Source organism: Lates calcarifer, linkage group LG13, assembly GCF_001640805.2.
Source record: "Lates calcarifer isolate ASB-BC8 linkage group LG13, TLL_Latcal_v3, whole genome shotgun sequence".
NCBI lineage: Eukaryota > Metazoa > Chordata > Actinopteri > Centropomidae > Lates > Lates calcarifer.
Window position 1 is genome coordinate 13,594,662 of NC_066845.1, and position 19,456 is coordinate 13,614,117.

Sequence of the window (19,456 nt, forward strand, 5' to 3'; positions counted from 1 at the left end):
ATTAATTGTAACATTTAGCTCAGCACAGACAGCATTAATGCCTATATGCTGTCATATGTTACAACAACCGGGGAACATCCTGTTGAACTCAACCAAGAAAACCAGTGCAAACAAGAAGCGAGAATGGCAACACCACTGACCTCAACAGTTCATGTTTTCACTTCTCTAAAACCTCCAAGGTTCACTCCACTCTGCACACAGAGGTCTGCCAAGACAAGCTGTCAAACTCCAAAAATAGAGCAGGGACTTTGACAACTGGAGGCTCCCACTTTGTTTATCATTCACAATGTCAGCAACCTTTTGACAAAGTCCTTCATGACAAACTGGATGACTCCACAGAATCAGGTGAAAGGTGCCTGTTTTGGCATGGAGAGTTTAGAAAACACAGCACTAAAAATACAACAATGACTACTGATTCATTTTAAACAGATTTCTTTATGCCAGTACATTTATTACAACTTGGCCCTAAATTCTTAAAGTATGAGCCTGCCAAAATGAAATCAGATTACAGGGGAGCCAGCAACCGATAAAATGAATCAAGCCCTTGATCTGACTTGCCACAAGTTATTTTACTCCCAGGTATCTGTTGACAGTATCATTTTTATCTACTGAAGCAGGTAATGAGTGGGAAGTCAATGGTTACAGCTCAAGGGAAGTAATAAGTCATGTCTGTTGGATATACATTTTGCTGTTATTGAAACATGAATTTCATATAAAAGTAATTTGCTACACATTGTAGCTGAATATCCATGTTTATGTGAATTTGAGCTTCACATAGTGACTTGCTGTACCATCTAACAGTGTGTACTGGAACATCCCATCACCTCAGAAATGACTGCCCTAGGCACTGACAGCTTGCAGGATTTCCTCTTCACTGTTTCATGTCTCACAGCTACCTGACATGGCAGGAGCCAACTGTAGACCCTGATGAAGGAGAATGAGGCCTCCTTTTGCTGTTTACTGTGATTTTTCTGGAAATAGAGGAAAGTTCATAGAAGTGTATCTGGGATTGACAGCTGTTAGGACAACACACATTTGGAAAAAAATGAGAGTGTAACTTCCAGAGTCCAGAAAGGTCAGAGTCTGCTGTCAGCAGATGCTAAGAAAACCAATGCCATTAATTCAACTAACATTGCACTTAACAAATCAGTTGTCACAGGTGCAGATAAGTGGCCACAGAAACACAAATATAACTGCTTGCAACCTATGCAAAAGTAAGGAAATGCACTGCATATTATAAATACTGCAAATACTACACAGTTCAGCAGCTACACAAAGTAAGTTAATGACTGAACGTGACCTATTTCGTATTATTGGTCAATAGTTTACGAAAGAAACCTCAACTGGACTAAGAAGGATGGCTTACATTGGCAGATGACTAAGTAAGTAAGTATATAAGTGTGTGTGTTTCATCCTGCTGGCTATGGCATGATGTGATCCAGAGAAGGTCAGTATAAAAAGGAAATTACATTAGCTGAGCATTTAATTGTGTGTCACAGATTTTATGGTTTTATAATGTATGACCAGTGTGTGAAGTTGATGTAAGTGCAACAAAATGTAACATGATCAAGCAGTAGGTTGTCTACTACATGAGGCAGGAATGAGTTTAAGACTCAGTTTAGTTTCCTTTATGATGGTCTTTGTCTTATTCAGCCTGCACTAAAGCTGACCCTGATGAAGACGGTCAAGCTAAAATAGACTACAACAGATGCCAAATGAGATCTCATTATTTTTCAGATCAGTACAAAATGTTAAACAGTAAGTTGTATGCAAACCATCTGCTACTGATCAACAGTTAGTTTGTCTGACTGCTAAGAAACTGTGCAATGTGCCAACAAATTTCAGGAAAGAAAAGACTGTCATTACTTTAAGCAATGAGGTTTGCAAATGTCTCTTGTGAAATAAATGTGTTCACTACATTTCATAAGAATCAAGAACAGATTAAATGTGTTCTTGTGAAAAACACTGACAGTAAAAATATGACTGTGTTTACAAGAAAACTCCACAGGGTACCTTTAAAGATCAGGAGTCATTGCAGTGTTTATGATGTTATTACACTTTGATGAAAATTGTCCTGGCAGACATTTTGAAGATTGGTGAGTTTCTGAGAAGAAGAAGTCCTGTGACTGTAACCAGTTTAGGGAAAAACAGCATGCAAAAATATTGTCAGTGGTCAAACTGATGAGTCACACAGGATGTGCCCAGTCACTTTAACGAGAGAAGGGGAGGGACAGACAGAGTCAGTCTCTTGCTTATAATGTCAGAGCTCCCAGCTAAGCCCAGCAGCAGTCAGAATGATAAACGGGACAGAGAATAGAAACAGGGACATTACTCATCATTTTGTGAAATAAAGGTTGGGTGAGAGGAAAAGGAAAAAGCCAGAGGGGCAGAAAGACACAAAGGAGTAAAACATGAGAATGAAGACATGAAAGAGCAAAAAATGAGCTCTTCGTTTCTATAGTTTAGCCTCGTTTTTCAGTATCAGGCAAAAGAGACAAGGTCACAATGAAAAGTGAGTTGTTTTGAAGAAAGATGCTGCTGACTTGAACAGAGACGGATCAGATGAAGAGGAGAGGAGTCAGGGCAACACTAGGCACAAGGTGTTGGACCAGCCAGTAGGGTGTAATGTGAGTCTCCCAAGAGGCAGTCTTCACCTCTCCACTGTCCCGTCCACCCCCCGCCCCTCCCTCCCTCCACACACACACACACACACACACACACTCACACACACATACACACATACACACATACAGTGGGCCCTGACTGGTGATACTTTATACCCTTCCATCACTTGCCTGCCATTAGCTCGGGCTGACAGACAGTAAAGAGCTTAGACCTGCATTAAAATCTTATCAAGGACATGCAGTATACTTTATCTTGCCTTTTTTTTTTCAACAGCAATGACTACAGAGTAAAGAAAACTCACTGTAAAGAACATGTTTGTTGAAACATTAAAACAAAGGGGTACCAGAGAAAAATATATTGGAGTAATTCTATTGACTAGACTGAAGAAGGAACAATGATTTCTCCTCATTCTTTTGCTTATTTTGTATTTGCATTTTGTTTCTAGACTTCTTGTGGGGATAAGCAGAGAAAACGATAAGATAGGCCTATTCTCTGACGTCAACCAGAGAAGCAGACACACAAAAACTCTCTCTGTTTATTGATTTAGTGATTGATTGGCCATTATGGGAACTAATAAACTTTCACAGGAAAAGCAGGGCCACTCACATTATTTATAAAGACTTGTTGATCCTACGTTTTGCAGAAAAGGACACAGTAATGTCTTGGATTACGCAATTCATACATCCCTTTTCCTGTAGAGCTGAGAAACTGCATGCACACTTGTCCAAAACCTAAACCCACCCCATCTCCACCCCACCCCCCTCCACACACACACACATACATGCTGACGACAAACAGGAACCTTTAGGAATCCTGACCGCAATCAGACAGCTTCTTTATTCTTCTCAAAAACAGGAAGTGTAGTGGGGGAGTAGAAGTTAGTGTGTCTGCGTGTGTGCGGTGTGAGGGGCAGACTTCTGAATGCTGGAACCTGTCCCAGAGCTAACAGGAAATCCTTTATAACCAGAACTAGGAGTCACCTAAACACCTCCCAGACACTGGAATAAAGCACTGGGACCAGTGGGGTAAACACTTGTGTGGGAATGGCTGTCTGGGATATGGAGAGCTGTTTAATCACGGTGGATGAGAAATTAAATTGTGTTTTGTTTGCAATAAAGATGGAGATTAGATTTTCCTTTCCCACATCAGCACATGGATATGTGTGTTCAAGCTCACACATAAACATCAGCTGCAGTATTTAATATGAAATAATAGAGTCATGCCAATCATATGTTATAAATAAACAAGAAACAAACACCAATGGGCTGGGAAGTATTTAAGTATGTATCTTAAGTGACTTTCAGTAGAAATAAAAAGTCTAAATTGACTGGGGTGCCTGTGGTTATCTCAAAATGCCAACGTTTGTTTAGTGACACAACAGTTACTGGCATACAGTGCCACGACAGAGCTATGATTTACTGAACATATTCCTGGGAAGACTGTCAGTAACCCATGTCTAGTCCTTTTCAGAAATATTATTACACTCTCTTTTGGGAGGCAAACATCTTCTACTGTTTTTGAAATGAGTAGGACAGAGATGAATCTAAATCAGATGATGAAATGCCTGAGGAGCCCAAAGATAAGGAACAGAGAGAGAGGGGTTCAAATAAAAAGAAAAATGAAACCATCAGCCATCTGGTGGTGTTTGAAAGGAGTCAACTACTCAACATTATCAATCAGTTTTATGACCTTCTCGTCTTTCTGTGTGTTTTCTGTTCAAAATAAATTTCAGTTTCTGAGTTTCTTCACCCTGATGACAGCAAGATAACTGAAAACAAAAGTTGTGCAATATGTCTTAATTTTGATGGACTTACACAAATATAACTGTCACACGTAGGTAAAAAAAAAAAAGAATTGTGAGGGACACAATCAGGGAACAAAGATATTATTAGAAATAGTACACAAAATAACTGGGGTTCACTGCTGCACGTGTGATGAGCCCTGACATGATGACACGCACAATATCAAAAGCATGTTAACATACACACATACAACCAGCTGAGGTCCACTCTCATAGCACATATGCACTGGGTAAATTTCCACTCTACACAGACAATCTTCAGTTGTCTTGCTGAGGGGAGGATAAACTGCTGGCCAGAGCCAGAGACTGTCACCGCACAACCTCTGATGTGAGACACACACACACACACACACACACAAATCACACACACCATCGTTCAGTGTGAGAGGACTCTCTCTGGAGGTGGTGGATGGGACAAATCATTATTCTCTCTCAGTAGGAGGCCTGATGTCTGTATCATTGTCAGTGGCTGCTCTCTGTGTCTTGATATCAACACGGATCAGTTCCAACCTGTTTGACCCTTCAACAAGATTCTATAACTGAAATATTTTTGGGCTTATTTAAAAGATATCTTACTAAATCCATGAAAAGTCTACATAATATACCTAATATCTAGCATTTCACCCATCCTTAAAATAAAACCAGAGCACTAAGAAGCTAATAGACATGTGGACACACAGCTCTGGCAATATGCTGTTTGTGAAATGTTCATGTACTTTTTCTGTAAAAAGTGACATGTCTTACTAACATCATTTGTAAGGGAAACGTTTGTGCTAAAACTGCAGGGGGATAACTTGTTGACTGATGGCCCCTTAAGATGAGTGGCCTTTTTTTTTGGTGATTCCCTGACAACAGAGGTATTGTTACTATAGCTTCTAATTAAATCTTTGGAAAGAAAAACAAATCGGAGGATGTCAAAATATGTAAAAAAAAATGTCTGGAAACAAGGAGGAGAACAAGATGATAGACAAATGAATCCTGTTATATAACTGATGTTAGATTAATCTTGTTAGTCGTCCAAATGTTCTATAAAATGCACTACCATTGGTACCCATGGGTCTGTGACATTTGCAGAGACTAGACGGCTAAAAAGGATGACAGCCAGACATAACGAGGCACGAAGACAGTTAAAAACTTCATAAATTGAACCACCATCCTCTGCCCTCTCCATCTCCTCCACCTGCTCTCAACTCTCACAGAAGGCAGGATATTATTCTGGTTCTTTCTAGCTGATTGTAGCTTTTGCAGAGAGAAATAAATCAAACCGGCAGCTTTAATTTTCTCCCCACCGAGGGCAGCGTCAGTGACTAATTGCAGCTCAGCCACCACAGATGGAGAGCCCTCTCTGTTAGAGGTGGTTGGAGCTGGACCTGACAGTTCAAATCAATGGTGAAGCACGAGCGAGGCTGGGACCCACGAGTTCAAGAGACATTTCTGTCACTAATTACATCTCTTCCATCAAAGACGCAGGACGATTTGCCTTCTTGATACAGAAGCATAATGTCAATTCCTTCCTAATGCCAACCACTGATTGTAAAAATGATGGGTGTTTTTTTTTTCCAAATTCAAAGCAGTTACAGCCACAGTTTTGAAAGGATGTGGATTCAGATACATTTTTACTGAGTTTGAATGTCCTAAAACATACCACTGTTCTGGTTTTGTGATTAGAGAGAATGTGTGTGTCTTTCCTTCAATTTAACAGAAGTAGCCAGATATCAGTATGTACTGTATGTTTTGGTGTGACAGCATTAATTCAGTTTATTAATGTGCTTAGATAATTCTTTGGGGAAATAGTCAAGAAAGTCTACTTTATCAGAGAGCAGGTGATTTCCAGAGGTACCAAACACAACACTGAATGGTAAGATATCTGCCAGAACAGCTACTTAATGGACCTCACTCTGAGATTGTTTTGGCACCTCTCATCTTGTGCATACATGTTTTAACAAGAGACAAGTCAGTAACTGAATTGATGAGCTGATTGCTGCATTGACGTCATCTACCAGGCTTACGAAAATAAGGCCCCCTAAATTTAGGGGAAGTGTTGGACACAGACAAGGCTTTTAGAGAGAAGAGGCGAAAGAGAAATAGACCTCACAAACAAATCTGCTGCCAGAGGTTTATACAAAAAAGGAAGTTATGTTTTTTTCTGTTTCTAGCCAGCAATCTCACATCTAAGATGAAGTGCATAGTTAAGTGAAGACAATGACGTCAAATGGTCTATTTTAATTCAGAACATCCTGCGCTCTGAGCCCATCATTACCTCCAAAATATTCCCAGTAGATGAGGGTACATCTTAATACCAGAGTGCACATTCAGTTAGGCCTTCAGTTTGTCAGTGTGGAATTCAACCAGGCCTTCATCGCCTGGCCTTGACAAGAAGGCTAGAGAAACACACACATGTATTTTATAAACTATAGCACAATCTCAGACACGTGTACATCCAAGGAAGAGGACCTTAACATGCAATACAGTATCAACAAGGAAACAGAACAGGACGGAATTTTCCATCCAAAACCCTTTAAGGTTCAGGGGCTCTGTTGGGGCCATAAACAGGTTGAGCCCGACGTGGTTCGCCCCCAATGACAGTCTGCTTTAGTAGGGGCTCGTGTTTGTCAACCAAAGAGAGTGGGGACCAGTGGAAAATTACCAGTCCCGCACTCACTCACGCACACACATGCGCACATACACACACACACATAGTAGGGACCAGCTGAGAGACTAGCCGCGTATCTATCTCGCTCACTGCTTATGTGACAGCTTGCGTTTTTAATGGGCGAGGGTGCGGGGGGCATGGTTACGTTGTCAGGACGCGCCAGCCCGCAAACTACGCAACCAGTGACATTCAGTGATGTGTGTTCACGTCTATGCACATTTCCAAGAAAATACCTGTGACATGTCTGGTGGCCAGTAGGATGGGTCGGCAGCACATATATGTGTGTGTGTGTGTGTGTGTATAAATGTACATATATATATAATTTTAAAACATTTAAATATAAATAAGTATGTATGTGTGTGTGTCTCTGTGTGTTTTTCTGTTTCTGTCAGTATGTCATGAGGGTGTGTTGCACTACACACATTACACATTACACCTGTGTTAATGTGTGTGAGCTACTGATCCATAGAATACACAGAGATGAATGCCTCTATTATAATTTCCAAAGGTTCCCTATCCATCTGCATTTGAGGCCATACAGAGAACGTAAATGCCAAAGAAATGCAGACGGTGTAGGAGTCAGCCTTTATAACCATTGATCTCTGTCTTATTGTGGCCTATATAGTAAAGTACTGTAGTACTATAAAAAAAAGCATGTTAGCAGAAATGCATTACCTGAGTTCCAAGGCAGCTCATCATCATGTGAGTGAGTAGTTTGGCAGCAAACATGGGGAAACGGGAGCACAGCACATGGGATATAATGGCCAATGCAAAGCCTGTGGAGGGGGGAAGTGGAAAACATGAAAGCAATATTAATGATTGATTAAAAAATTATTTATATGAATTATCAGTGGCTATATATAACAATGTGGGAGGGATGAGGAAGGTCAAACTCTGAGGATGGAATGCACCAGAGAGAAAGGCAAGCAGGAGGTGTGCAGACAGAACAAGTGAAGACAAGTGTAGAAGAGAAGATGTAAAAAAAAAAAAAAAAAAAAAAAAAAAAGAAAAAGTGTGTTTTGTACCTGAGATGCAGATAAATCCCGAGGCATAGAAGGCCTCGTTGTAAGATGCAAGAGTGGCAAACTCTGCGTAGGCTGTGTAGATAGACAAGTGGGAACAGGCACATTCCACATAGTTCCCACTCTCTTTCACAACCCTGCAGTATCGACCATCTGATGACCAGCTAGAGGAGAGAGGAGAGGAGAGGCGAGGATGTGGGAAAAGGTGAGGAAAGAAAAAGAACAGACATGTTACAACACAGAAAATAACACAGACCAGGCAAATGACACGGCAACACAATGGGCCTTTTGTTCAGCGGACTGCTCTGTGGTGTTCTGGCTTCTTTTTATGAAATTATTGTTATCTATGGTCACATTTACACCTCATTTGTGCGCTAAATTCAGTGGCACAACTAACAGACAGGTATTGACTGAGCAGCTGTTGAGAAGCAAAGCCCATCCTCATTTTCATTTTAACCTTCCTTTCACATCAACAAAGCCATACTGCAACATTGACCTTTCCCTGTCAGTGACTCTGCTTCTCTCTTCACCTTTGCTCTCTCCATATCAGTTTGCTCATCAGTTTTGTTTTCTGGGATACGTTGTCCAAGAAGCTGTTTGGGGCCAAACCAAACCTGCCAATTCTTAACTTGTAACAGTGTGTTCCAGCCAAGTCCCATTCCACGCCCCAAGAATGTCCTCAACAAACCGACTCTGAGTGGGAGGATTCAGTGTGTACCAGACTGAATGTGCAGATATTAAACACAAAGATGTGACTTCCCCCATGGACACAGAGGCTTTACTGAGAGACTGAACTTGCACTGGCAAACTGGTCTCAGCTGCACAGCAAGTGTGAGGATGACAGACAGAAGTGAGCACAGGGTGACAGCTTTAGAACATATTATAGATAGCTACAAGTATAGATGTTCAGTATCAGAGAGGCTTTAAAGCAGCTGAGATAAATAACAATTACTAAAAGAACTAAATGTTTAGTGGGCATATGCTGGAATAAACACACTTTACCACTGACATTATCAGCAATGGCAGTTCCAGCATCAAGACTAGAAATGTTTTGAGTATTAATATATATTTGGAGTGATAACAAGTTGTCTTTGGTTTATCCAGAGGGACTGAGCATGAACCAAAATAGGTGTGTCTTTGGTGGATTACCTTGCAGTGGTCTGGTTCCAGAGAAGGCACAGAGATCGGCCTGGCTTAACTTGCTGGCCGGGGGTGTGGATACGATACACCACCTCATTGCCATCTTCTAGAGGTCGTGACCCTCTGTCCTGGAGGCTGGCTGAGAATACCTGCATATAAGCACAGACAAGAGAAGAGGAGAGTTCAGCTTTGGAGTGAACTAAAAAATTAATGGCTAGTTTCTGTTGAAGCAATACTGCCACCTGCAGGTTTTTAATAAAACATGTTCCCACCAGTATAAAATAGTAATTTTAGAAACGTCCTTTGCTCTTTACAGTAAATGAAGCAAAACTACATGAGTTTCCCTACCTTCCCATTGAGAGCAGTGTTTGTATCATTGCTCAGAAACCAGTGCTCAGTTCTAAACTCGGTCAGCTGAATCTGGCTGAGGTTGCCGCAGTCAGCAGTCAAAGCTGCTGGTACTGCCAACAGGGTGTCTGGGAGCTGGAAGAAGTCTGCATTACGACCCCTGAATTTGTGTCCATTGATTTGTGTTGGGTACCACTGGAAGGCAGAGATGGTCATATACGGACATGTTTCCAGGATGGTACCCTTTCTGGAGAAATCACACAAAAAAGAACATTTACAACCAAGCCTGGAGCATTCTTAATGTGAAATTCTAAACAGGGGTATTGACACTCACATCTCACACTGGCTGCGCGTGAGCAGGGAGAAAGCAAATCGCTCAGCCACCTCAGCAAGGTGGCTGAGGCCTCGGGTGTCCTCTCTGCTGGGATTGGCCAAAGCGCACAGCAGGTCATAGGTCAAATTCCGACTGCTTTCATGTAAAGGAAACCTCTCTGCCTCTACAAGCACCTGGCTCAGGTGAAAGACAGGGTGAGAGAGAGTGAAAGAAGCATTAAGAACCTCTGGTATTGTTTGCATGTATCTGTCACTGATATGCATCTGATCTGTATTTGAGTACCACATTTGTCTTTTCCAAAGCTCTAGGCTCTGTCACTGTCCTTTGTGCCTTTCATCGTGAATTAATGCCATTTTTGTCTGCATTGTTTCCTTCCCTTCATCTTCTTCCCACTCTCTCTTTCTCTGCCTCCACGTACTCTCATGCTGTGTAACTAATTTCTTTCTCTTCCATCCCCTGCACTCTCCCTCATATTAAATTACAGTGTCTCCGCTTGTCTGGAGGCTGAGCAAGCGCAATATGTAGACTCTAACATCAGAGCAGTGGTGGCAGTTCTCATGTAGAGTGACAACTGAGACCTTTTCAAATGACAAACTGGTTCTCAGATCTGTCAGAGCAGTGCAGTGCAAGTGATGTATGCCCTTTAGCATAGCTTTGTCTGACACAAACTACTACACTGACTCACAAGCTTCAAGTGGTGAAAAAATAAGATCTCACAGAAGCAAGTGTTTCACTCATCACTCACTCATTATGCAATCATTTTTAAAAATGAAATACAAATCAGTAAATCTGCCATTTGCAAGGTCTGGGAGACAGTGACAACATTTTTGGCCAGATATGTTGACATGGACAATGTGATGACATTCTGGAGAAAAGTACTTGTGCTTTCAGAAGAAAATCGTTAAAACTAAACTAGATTAAAAAAAACATTCAATTATCCGGGATGATATCTAGTCTCATATCATGATTTTGGTCCTGTGTAGGAGCATGTACAACATTGAATATTAAATTAAACCACACTGTTTTATCTGCTCCTCATTACAGGTTTTTACAGGGATTTTTTTTGTCGCTAATCTTCTCTGGAACCTTCTTACCTTCTCCAGAGCTTCGAGCACAGCGGCCATCTGCTCACGATTGAGAGTTGTAGTGACCTTATTGATCAGTCCTTGCAGCACCTGGTTCAATATAGTTTGATCAAGAGGCTGATGTAATTGGTCAAGTAAGACCCACACAGCTGCACTTGCTGGATTTGACACCAGAGTCACATTGGCCAGCCCAAACCGAGGGTGCACTCTGGTGCCCTCTGTTGCATTGTAAAGCTCCACCTGGAAGCGCTTGGGTGTAGGCAAGGACGAGGCGAGGTCAGGTGTCAGGTATATGTCCAGTGATGTGTTATTGTGTCCTGCAGCAAAGGTTATTCGGCCCTCCTGCTTGGGAAAGTCCATTCCTTCTTTAGCAGGCCGGATTATGGAGGGACCCACCACCTCTTCCCTATGAAGCTCCTATAGGAAAAACATAGACATGTATTGTGGTAAACTTTGTTCAACTGATTAAAGCTAAGTTAATGAGTGAAAACATTAAGATATTATATGCAAAAAATAACCCCAAATGATTAAAAGTGACATAACTTGTTATCATCTGAGTACTTAGTATAAACAAGTGTACCCCAACTCCCATTTGAGTGTCTACACGATCTGCATTCCAACTGCAGCAAAAATGTAAATGAGCGTAGTTGACCATGTTGTGACAGTTGTGGTGAGAGTACAATGTAAAGTAAATGAGGATTGGGCTTTTAATAATGAAAATAATCATAATAACAAAACACACTTTTATTATGCAGTTTTGCAGACTGAAAGCAGATGAAAGAGACATGAAAGCAGATGACCTGGCTCTGTGTCTCAGTAAGGTTTTTGATTTTTGTTGAGTGTACTAGACAGTCTCTCACTTTGATATCCAATATCAAAAAGTGAGTGCTAGTGCATATAATGTCCCCAAGCTGTGTGTAGGCAAGATACCTCTAATCATGGCCCCTCAAAGAAAAGGAGGGTGGCAATGAGATTAAAGAGGTGAGGAGAGGAGGAAACATTGGTCTTTTTGAACTTCATCAACATCAATAAACCATGACTTTTAATGAAATATATGTGCAAGTGGAAGACAGACTGAAATCAGGGGACAACTAGATGAATTAAGGATTATATCACGCAAAGCTGGTACTTCTTCCATGTATTTATCTTTGTATTTATCTCAACTATGACTTGATTTTACTCTAAATTGCTCTGACGATGTACACGAATTGAGAAGTAAACATAAATGGTCTGAAAAATCATTTTGCTGTAAATAACTTACAAATTAACCACTGTCCATCATTTAAGAAGTTCAGTTCTAACCACTGTACAGCAAATCCCAATATTGGTGCTCAGTTGCAGCAGACAGAGCATGACATAATAAAGTAATCAAGTTTTCTTAATTGGCTGACAGTAATACAAATAATTACAAGTTATTATGAGAGAGCCAGATTAGATCAGTATACATTTAGATCTGTGCCTGCTGAAACTCATGAGGTAAAGCAGGTCAGACAGACAGACATAAACACTGTCCAGGTGTGCCTGTGTCTGCCACTTGTGCTGTATACTTAATTAGTACATATATGTGTTACTTACCAGTGTGCGATATTGCACAGACATGGCTGAAGCTGTGCTTGCTTGTCTGTATATCTGGAGACTGAGCCTTGTGGTTGTCAGGGTGGCAATGGGCAACCTATGGCCCACAGCAAAGTACACAAGGCCTTGTGGGTCGTCGCTTTCTGCCAAGGTGATGTTGGCAAAACGAGTGGTCTCATTAATGGCAGCTCCAGCACCCACCTGATAAATCTCCACCAAGAACCATGTCTGGTACTCTGGTTCCTATGGCAACACAGACAAGCAGTTGTATTATTTTGTACACCAGAGGATTTCTTATGACTGCACAGAGAAAGAAATGCATTATTCTACCAAATTTGTAATGTATCTTATACTGCGGGACTGGGTGAATTTCAAGGTAATCAGCAAGATACCAATATTATCATAGCTCTGCTTTCACCAGGGGCCCCTGCCTTCCTCTTACCTCATCATCCTGGACCTCAAGAGTGAGAGCACATATTATTGCTCCTTTCCTACACAGTGCAGTTCCTGATGTCTGCACCAACTGTCTGGTTAGGTTTAGTCCATTGCTGACAAGAGTTAGAGCTGCCTTGCTAAGGGTAGCTCTCCAGAAGACCTGCAAATCCTCAAAGGCTCTGAACAGATGAAGAAAAAAAGACATATTGGTGGCAAACAGTGAACCATTTCCAGGAGACAAATTGTTATTAACCTCAGATGGAAAAAAGTGTTCTTTTATTACCTGTTTTCTTGTCTCTGCAGGTAGAGGATGGCAGTTCTGTTCTCTGAATCCTCATCTAGTACTTGGCCCATCAAAGAATTAAAACTAAATCCTATAATACCATTGTGGAAATCACTCCCTGGCATGGGCAGAGGAAAGGATAAAAAATAGAGACACCAAAACAGAAACAGAGAAAAATTAGAAAAGGAGAGTATGCATTAATTTCCTCATAACTTCACAATCACATAATCATTTATTTTGTAATCAATCCTATATGTAGAATAATCAAATCACTGCAGTGATTATATGAGAAGCATTGCCATGAGGCCCAAGACTAATGGAGACTAATGTAGCAGTAACCTAATGCAAATCAAAGGGCATTAGTGAAACCAGAGAAGAATATTGAATCACTTATTGAGATAACACATGTCCGCAGGTCCATTTGATTAGATACAAAACATACACCTGGGATTTATCCAGTGCTATAAACGGGAGAAGACAGAGTCCAGAATACATGCCAATAAATAAATATATTGCATCATTCTTATTTGCCAGAACACACTGCAAGTGAAAGAATATACTTCTTAATACTTATTTTTATCTTTGATATATAGTGGATGCAAACAAAGATCTTTTTTTCATCAATTTACCAAGGATGGTGATCTTGGCAAAAGCTCCAAAGCCCTCGGATGGACTATCTGTGATTTGTGCTCCTCCCTCTGGATCACTGAGGTAGATGAAGAATACTTCCTGTCCTTCTGGCTCTGAGTCATCCAGGATGAGGAGGACAACCTCTGTCTCATTCTGACCAGCCTGCAGGGACACTATGGTGGACTGCAAGTGGAAGTCCTCTTGCTCCTTTGCAAGGGTCCCAACAGGTTCCAGAGTGAAGGGAAGAGGTTCTGTACTTCCATCTGGGTAAAATCACACAGCAATAAAGTGCTAATGTAGACATCAAAATTACAAAATATAATATAGTGCATTGGAGCATTAAAGCAGTGCTACAAAACAAACACACACCTCCATATGCTTGGACGCGGACCCTAACATCCCCAGCAACACTGTCAGACCTGCGCACCCTCAGAACCACCCTCCGCTCCTGCTGGGTCTCCTCATCCCTGTCTTCCGATACCTGGACCAATCCAGGTCCAATACTCAAAACTCCACCAGTCACATCACTAGCCAGGATAGTGACAGTGGCCAAACTGTGCTGAGGGTTGAGGCGCGGAGAGGCCTCTGCCCAAACTAAGTCTTGAGTAAGGACTTGAACATCTGTTAAGTTGACATGAAAGTACTCATCTGGCTCTGAGAGGGAGTCATCAAGTATAGAAAGACGGAACGAAGTGTTGGTTTGGCGAGGAGAGTTAAAGACCAAACGGCCATCTGGCACTGAAACATAGTCTTCTCCTGCTGCTGCACTGCCTGCTACTGTTTTATAGGACAGGCGGGTGGTATTGCTACGAGAACCATAGAGTCTCTGAACATAAAGTGTTATAGTCTGGATGTCCTCTGCGATAACTAGCTTTCGGGAATCGGGGGCAAACTGGTAGACCCCCAGTGGCTCCACTTCCGCTACGGTAAAGCCTGACCTGTGCAGGTAAACAGATATCAGAATGTCAGTGGCCGTTGACATCAATCAAAGATATCATGAAAGGAATAGTATTTCAAATTTTCACGTGTTGTCTCTACCACAAGTTCAAATACTGTGGAACCATTACCTGAGCTTGACAGCACTGGTTGGAGCAGTGCTGGAGCTAGCAGCGGTGAGGTGTATCGCATAGGAAGCTGGCTCTAACGCATCATCAATAGCTGTAAGAGATATGACTTTAGTCCTCTCTCCATGGGCCAGGGTCAGTGAGCCTAAATATAAGGAAGGAACAGATGACCAACAGTTAGAAGAGCAAGTTGTTAGACTGGTTAGCATCAGCCTGATAACTAGGTTGCAATGGTTTGGTACACAGAAAGAGGAAGTGATCATAAGAGAGATGACAGCTCAGAATGGTGAACTGTCTGTATCCAAAAGATAAAAATGATTGAAATGATGAAAAAAAAACAAGATTGAAAAAAAAGAAAGAAAAAGACAACAACATCAACCAAAGAAAGTAGCTCAAGTGGGTTGAGATAATGTGTGTCTGCCCTCTCTAATGCTGCATTACCTGAGCCAGGGGTGATAGCTCCAGTTCTGAACCCAGGCAAAGTTTGTCCTGAAGGATAACCTGCTTTCCACTGCACCCTGATGTCTCCAAACAGCCCTGTTCGTGTCACCTTCGCCTCACACGTCCCTGTTTCTACACTTGAAACCTGCAGAGCCAGGGAGGCAAAGCCAACCTGCGCAACATAAATGAGAAAAGACAGAAAATGGGTGTTTAATAAACTGATGTGTAGTGATCAATTTTCTGACAACACCTGTGAAAACTACTCTGCCTTGACTAAAAGAAAACAGATGCATAATGTTGATTATTGAAGGTAAATTTTGATCAAAAACAGTCCTCTGAAATAAAAATCTGCAATCCTAATGAAAGCAAAGCTCCTGTGGCTCCTCAACAGATAAGTGTATTGATCTGTAGCAAATCTTAGATCCTTGCAGAGAGGACAATTCAATTTTTTTTCCCTCACAAATAAATGTGTCACGACCAACAACAACAACAACAAAAAAAAAAAACACATGCACAGCTCACCTCTGAGCTGGCAGCTTCTTCGGGCACAGTCACCGTGGCAGCACTGACCCCATGAAGGAGGTGAGGCGGGGAGCCAAGGATGGGACTGACTAGACTAACATCAGTGAGCTCTGCTGTGAAGCTTTCACCCACTGACAAAAACACCTATAGAAAGAAAAAGGGGGGAAAAAAGATGTAAAAACTAGTGAGCGTTTCAAAACAATACAAACTATGAAAAACTTTGAAACGGTTCCTGTGATGATTCCTAGAAGTCTTAATTTGGGTTAGTAAAGACACTCTTCCTCACCTCGCTACTGATGGGCACAGTGATTGTACTGAAGGTCTGTCCCTCTCTGAAGAACAGCCTTCCTTGAGCTCGTCCTCCCAGTATCTCCTCAATGTCCATCACTTCATCTATCCCTCCACTGATCCTGTAGCCCACGCTAGCGTTGCCAAACAGCCCAGGAAGCCGTGTCACATTCATAACCAGAGCCCTGGTGACCTCTGACCCTGACCCCATTAGCACTATAGCTTGCTCCCCGGGATTCAGGGAAAAGACACCGTGGGGCTCATCATTAGCAGGCACCCTAAGGGAGAGAGAACAAAATTAATTTCAGGTTAATTCTATCTATGATAAATATGTACATTAGAGACTTCAACAGGACCACTATGACTCACCTGATGCGGGCTCTGATGAGGTTTGGGTTGGCATCGAGAGTAGCACCACCCTCCACAGCTGTGAGTTGGACAGTGTAGAGCTCCTCAAGCTCTGGCACCGTGTCAGGCATCAGAACGAGGATGATTTCTGCCTCCCTTTGGCCTTCCAGAATAATCACTGAACCAGCTAAGGCTAGGAAGTCACCTGTTACATCTGAGTCACTCTGTATCTGCCAATGCACCTGAGGTGAAAGCACGATTGTGTTTACACTTCAACAGTGGCCACAAAGCACTGATACTGGATATGACTGATAAATAATAAATGTACGTATGTTGATGTAAACTTACTGTGATGTTACCCATGACACCCTCTCTGCGTGTAACCAACAGGGAAATGTTGAATGGGCCCTCTGCCTCTGTGGTTTCATTGTAGACACGGTCTCGAAGAGCATCTGCAGTGAACTGGACTATACCATTTGGGTCACCAAACTTCTCTATCTGGGAGACAAAAACACATCAGGATAGAGGGGTGAGGAGGGTGCTGAGGCCTGCATCCCATTAGACTTCCTTAAGCAAAATGTGCTGTAATCCTTGTTCCACAACCTTAACTGATTCGTGACGGTAAAATCAACCTTGCAGTCATGATAGAATGAAGTACCTTCAGTGTTATGGAACCAGCCTGAGGATCTACATCCATCTCTCCAGACAGAATGCTGAGCTCTACAATAAATGTCTCTTCCACCTCCACCTCTCCATGAGGGAGGATCCGCAGCTCTATGGTGTGTGTGCCTTCCTCTCCATCCCTGAAGAGGAAGGATCCATTCACAGGCTCTCTAATGTCTGTATTAAATGGAGGAAGGACCTCTCTGCTGTTAGGGCCACGGATGAGCCAGGCAACCTGTCGAAAGGTAAAACCACTTTGAATTAGTTGATGTCTATGACAGAAAAATGAAAAACGATAGAAAAATCAGGACTTTATACCGTTGCGTTGCCCACTAGGCCTCCTGCTCTTTCTAAAACAAGATTGAGTTTGAGAGTGGAGTTAGGGTTGACCACAGTGATTAGGCTCTCATTGAAGAAACGGACCACCCCACTTGGAGAGTCACTCTTGCCGATGGTTACTGTGGCAACACGCTGAGAGCCCAGTACTGCTCCTCCTGTTGCTCCAATGAGCAGGACCTCAAATATCTCTGCATATTCACTGGGGGGAGATAATTTTAGTGTTAAGTTGGAATCAAATCAAAATCAAATTCCAGGCTGTTGAACTATGTGACCTCCTGAGTTTCTGATGATTTATTTTTTCTCCACACTCAGTGTTTAATGTCCTTAATGTCCTAGCCAGCACAGAAAATATATAAAGGGATCAAGCTAGACATTTCTTTTAGTTATTTTTCATTTCTCCTCTCACCTGTCAAGGTCATCTATAATAGTGACATTAATGTAGCTGGTATTCTGGCCATGGACAAACATCACTGAGTCATTATAGAGGATGTAGTCGAGGTCAGGGGTTGCGCTCAAGCCTCTAGAAATGAACTGAGCTGAAACCAGTCCATATGTTCCCACTCTTCTCACCACTGGGATCAACACAGTGCCCACATTCTCCTCAACTGAAAGAAAGAAAGAAAGAAAGAAAGAAAGAAAGAAAGAAAGAAAGAAAGAAAGAAAGAAAGAAAGAAAAAAAGAAAGAAGAAAACAGTTTACAGCAGTTTACACAAAGAAAATAATCTTTTAATATTGTGTCCGTATCAACTGGTGAATAGCAAAGTTTGTATGACACTTGAGTTCAATGTGTGTGTCTGCCTCACTTGGTAATTTCACAAGACATAAATAAAGTGCTTCAAACTGGTAGTTTTCTGACTCTTACCTGTAACATTGACATAGTCCTGCCTGAACTCCAGGATACCCTCAACATTGTCATTCTTTAATATGACCACAGTGACAGAGGAGATGTTGCCTACAGCTGGAGGCTGGTCCAGCTGGAGACCTGACTCCTTTACTGTGTAGTCCACATCACTGACCACCAGAGGGAGACACCAAACAAAATATCACTGACAAAAAACCACTACCAGTCACATCAACATGGTATTTTCACTAAATGAAGGCTTTGCAGTGCCTATGTTATGCATGACAAGGAAAAATAACACTCTTCACCTGCTGAAGCTATTATAAACATTCCAATCAACAATGTTAGTAATCCACTTCACCTGATAAAGTAATTTTACCTGGCATTGACTATCTCCACTTCAGTGATGTTGAGGAAGAACATCTCAGTCTCCTCTGGAAGACTGTCATCCTGGATATGCAATGTCACTTGCTGTGACGTCTGGCCTGGGGTAAATAGTAATCGACCTGAAGCTGGAGTGAAGTCCACTCCACTGACCGCTGTGTCGCCTGATGTCTCATAGGTTACCCATACACTGCCTAGACTGCCAATGTAGCGATTAACACTCACATTCACCTGAGGAAAAGAAAGGAAATGGTATAGCTGTGAGTTAGGTTTGTAACTATATTTTACCACAACTGCGTTCATATAGCAGATCTATATACATATATCAGCTTCATTTTCATGACCTCACCATTCCCTCCTCCTCTGTTGCTCTGAACTGGTGCTGGGTGAAGGAGAAAAGGCCATAGGGGTTGTCACTGGCTGCCATAATAACCCTGGCATGCCTGGCTATGGGACTTATTTCCAGTCCTGGGGTAGTGGAGGTCAGTGTAAGCTGGTACTCACGGCGCTCCTCAGGAAGTTCATCATCCAGGGCCTGAAATCACACAAGTCTTCATTATAATGCATTTTGCTCTGTGTATGAGCATTCTGCAGTTCACAGATAGAGGCAATATCCTGACTTCATTTCAATCCAT

General features: G+C 42.0%; 1 protein-coding gene across 1 annotated transcript in view; it reads right to left on the reverse strand.

Moving 5' to 3' along the window:
• adgrv1 (adhesion G protein-coupled receptor V1) overlaps positions 1-19,456 on the reverse strand; it is a 114,533-nt gene that overhangs the window by 45,900 nt on the left and 49,177 nt on the right. Inside the window, exons 66-88 of the mRNA XM_018668798.2 lie at positions 19,171-19,356; positions 18,817-19,052; positions 18,459-18,607; positions 18,003-18,201; positions 17,576-17,795; positions 17,253-17,492; positions 16,943-17,092; positions 16,616-16,836; positions 16,245-16,524; positions 15,959-16,102; positions 15,437-15,608; positions 14,999-15,140; positions 14,301-14,869; positions 13,931-14,194; positions 13,302-13,419; positions 13,026-13,197; positions 12,584-12,826; positions 11,018-11,425; positions 9,924-10,096; positions 9,590-9,836; positions 9,251-9,390; positions 8,105-8,265; positions 7,755-7,855 (exon numbers count right to left, since the gene is read on the reverse strand). Coding sequence (XP_018524314.1) covers positions 7,755-7,855; positions 8,105-8,265; positions 9,251-9,390; positions 9,590-9,836; positions 9,924-10,096; positions 11,018-11,425; positions 12,584-12,826; positions 13,026-13,197; positions 13,302-13,419; positions 13,931-14,194; positions 14,301-14,869; positions 14,999-15,140; positions 15,437-15,608; positions 15,959-16,102; positions 16,245-16,524; positions 16,616-16,836; positions 16,943-17,092; positions 17,253-17,492; positions 17,576-17,795; positions 18,003-18,201; positions 18,459-18,607; positions 18,817-19,052; positions 19,171-19,356 — 4,935 coding nt within the window. The remainder of the gene's footprint in view (positions 1-7,754; positions 7,856-8,104; positions 8,266-9,250; positions 9,391-9,589; positions 9,837-9,923; positions 10,097-11,017; positions 11,426-12,583; positions 12,827-13,025; positions 13,198-13,301; positions 13,420-13,930; positions 14,195-14,300; positions 14,870-14,998; positions 15,141-15,436; positions 15,609-15,958; positions 16,103-16,244; positions 16,525-16,615; positions 16,837-16,942; positions 17,093-17,252; positions 17,493-17,575; positions 17,796-18,002; positions 18,202-18,458; positions 18,608-18,816; positions 19,053-19,170; positions 19,357-19,456) is intronic.